This window comes from Priapulus caudatus, unplaced genomic scaffold, assembly GCF_000485595.1.
Source record: "Priapulus caudatus unplaced genomic scaffold, Priapulus_caudatus-5.0.1 Scaffold540, whole genome shotgun sequence".
NCBI classification, from domain to species: domain Eukaryota; kingdom Metazoa; phylum Priapulida; class Priapulimorpha; order Priapulimorphida; family Priapulidae; genus Priapulus; species Priapulus caudatus.
In genome coordinates this window covers 75099-77335 of record NW_014577601.1, presented here as the reverse complement: position 1 = coordinate 77335, position 2237 = coordinate 75099, and the positions used below count along the sequence as shown (strand labels likewise).

General features: G+C 48.7%; 1 protein-coding gene across 1 annotated transcript in view; it reads left to right on the top strand.

Annotated features, from left to right (window-relative positions):
- The window catches only part of LOC106811439 (serine/threonine-protein kinase MRCK alpha-like), an 82112-nt gene that overhangs the window by 54797 nt on the left and 25078 nt on the right, over positions 1–2237 (top strand). The window contains exon 7 of the mRNA XM_014815053.1: positions 589–732. Coding sequence (XP_014670539.1) covers positions 589–732 — 144 coding nt within the window. The remainder of the gene's footprint in view (positions 1–588; positions 733–2237) is intronic.

The window sequence follows — 2237 nt, the reverse complement described above, 5'->3', positions numbered from 1 at the left end:
GTTGGTGGGGTGGGATTTGTATCTAGTTGCCTTGGTGGGGTGGGGCGTGTATCTAGTTGATGGGGCGGGGTGGGGGTTTTATCTAGTTGGTGGGGTGCCGTGGGTGGGCTTTATACCATAGAAGGTTGGAATTGAATACCATAGAAATTGTTATTAGAATTTCTTTTTAATAAAAGTTTTTTTTACAATTTTTAAAAAGTGAATTGCATTTAATGATCTAAACTATGTTTGCCTGTTATATATTCTTGTATAACAGTGTTTTATCAAAGTTTTTATGTTACAAATTTAATAGATTGTAGTATTTTCTAAATTTCTTATCAGGAAATGTCACCAAATGTGTTTACTCATATCCATAGCTTCAGGAGTGGCATCCATGTATGCACTTCCGTATCTTACTTCGTGTCTTCTGCTTGCGTTGGCGCGCGATGGAGGATGGCAAGGCCTGTCTCCTGTCCCTCATCCTTTACTTGTGTATCTTACTCCGTGTCTTCTGCTTGCGTTGGCGCGCGATGGAGGATGGCAAGGCCTGTCTCCTGTCCCTCATCCTTTACTTGTGTATCTAACTCTATCTTCTGCTTGCATCGGCAGGCGATGGAGGATGGCAAGGGCAAGTACGGCTGTGAGTGTGACTGGTGGTCGCTCGGCGTCTGCATGTACGAGATGCTGTACGGGGAGACACCCTTCTACGCCGAGTCACTCGTCGAGACATACGGCAAGATCATGAGTCACAAGGTGAGTCCTGTCTCAGGCAGTGGGAGGGAGGGAGGGGGCGTCGAGACATACGGCAAGATCATGAGTCGCAAGGTGAGTCCTGTCTCAGGCAGTGGAAGCGAGGGAGGGGGGCGTCGAGACCTATGGCTTGTTCGGGAGTCACAAGTGAGTTCTGTCTCAGGCAGTGGGAGGTACTGGTAGGGATGGGGAGGATGGAGAAAAGAATCGAGACTTTTGACAAGATCATGAGTCACAAGGTGGGTCCTGTCTCAGGTACTGGGAGACAGGCCGGTGGGCAAGGAGGGGGTGGGAGTAGGGAGGAGGGGAGGGGAGGAAGGGGGAAGGGTTGTCACCTACAGCAAGGTCATGAGTCACAAAGCAAGTCCTATCTCAGGCAGTGGGAGGGAGGGTGGGAGTAGGGATTATGGGGAGGGGAGGAAGGGGAAGGGGAAGAGGAGGGACACCTACGACAAGGTCGTGAGTCACAAGGTGAGAGTCCCGTCTCACGAGGAAAGAGTGGGGTGGGGAGGTGGAAGAGAGGAGGTAGGAGCCGAGGGAGGGCGGAGATTTAGGACAATGCCCTGATCATTTTTAAGGTGAGACACGCATTGGGAAGGAGGTGGGAGTGGTAAGCAGTAGCGCAAGGTGGGAGAGTGAGGATCATAGGGTGGATAGATTACTGTTCATGGTAAAAGTTTGGATGGCGTTTGGGCTCTATTCGACTTGCAGTGTAAAATTGCCCTCAAACAGGTGCGTGTTTCAAGCAAAAAATAATTATGCTGTTACGATAAAACGGTTTATTGCAAGCGAATAGTAAATCGCAAAATTAAAATCACTGCAAAAAAGTACGGTAGCTCGCCAGCTCCCGCCGATGCAGAAATCTCGCTACCATGGGGCAAGTCTAGGAAAATTCGTCGACAGTTAGCTGTCTATGCAGAATCTTTATTCGCGATCACTAATGATCGATCTACAAATTAATTCACAATCGGACGTCTTGGCGTGTGTTAATCAATCGAGCCCGTCCCATCCTGTATCTAGTACCGTCAGATCTGCTCGGGTGTATAAAGTTCATGCGGGGGAGAGGGCAAACAGGGCAAACATAGCTTTAGCTCTATGATTGCTGTTTGCTTTCATTGCGCACGTAAAAGCGCCGACTGTGCCGCCGTGTGTGCACATTAAATTCTTCATAGGTGAGCGCGCGCGTATGGGCGGTGGGGGCAGGTGCCATCACACCTGTCGGTAGGTCATCCGTGTAAATAATTGATGTGTGGGTGGAGTGTTTGAGCTGGCGGGTGGTGATGGTACATTATACTGTACGAATAATTCGTGTAATATCACGTAACTCCTCCCTTTCCCAGTAGGAAATACAGAATTAGTGTTTTCTTTACTGGTGTTTTGGGTGGTTGAGGGGGTGGGGGTGAGTGATGGTACACTGACCAAGGTAATAACAGATAACACTTTGCCTGGTGGAGAATATATCACCTGAGGTAAACCGTCAGTGTTTACCTCAGGTGATATATTCTCCA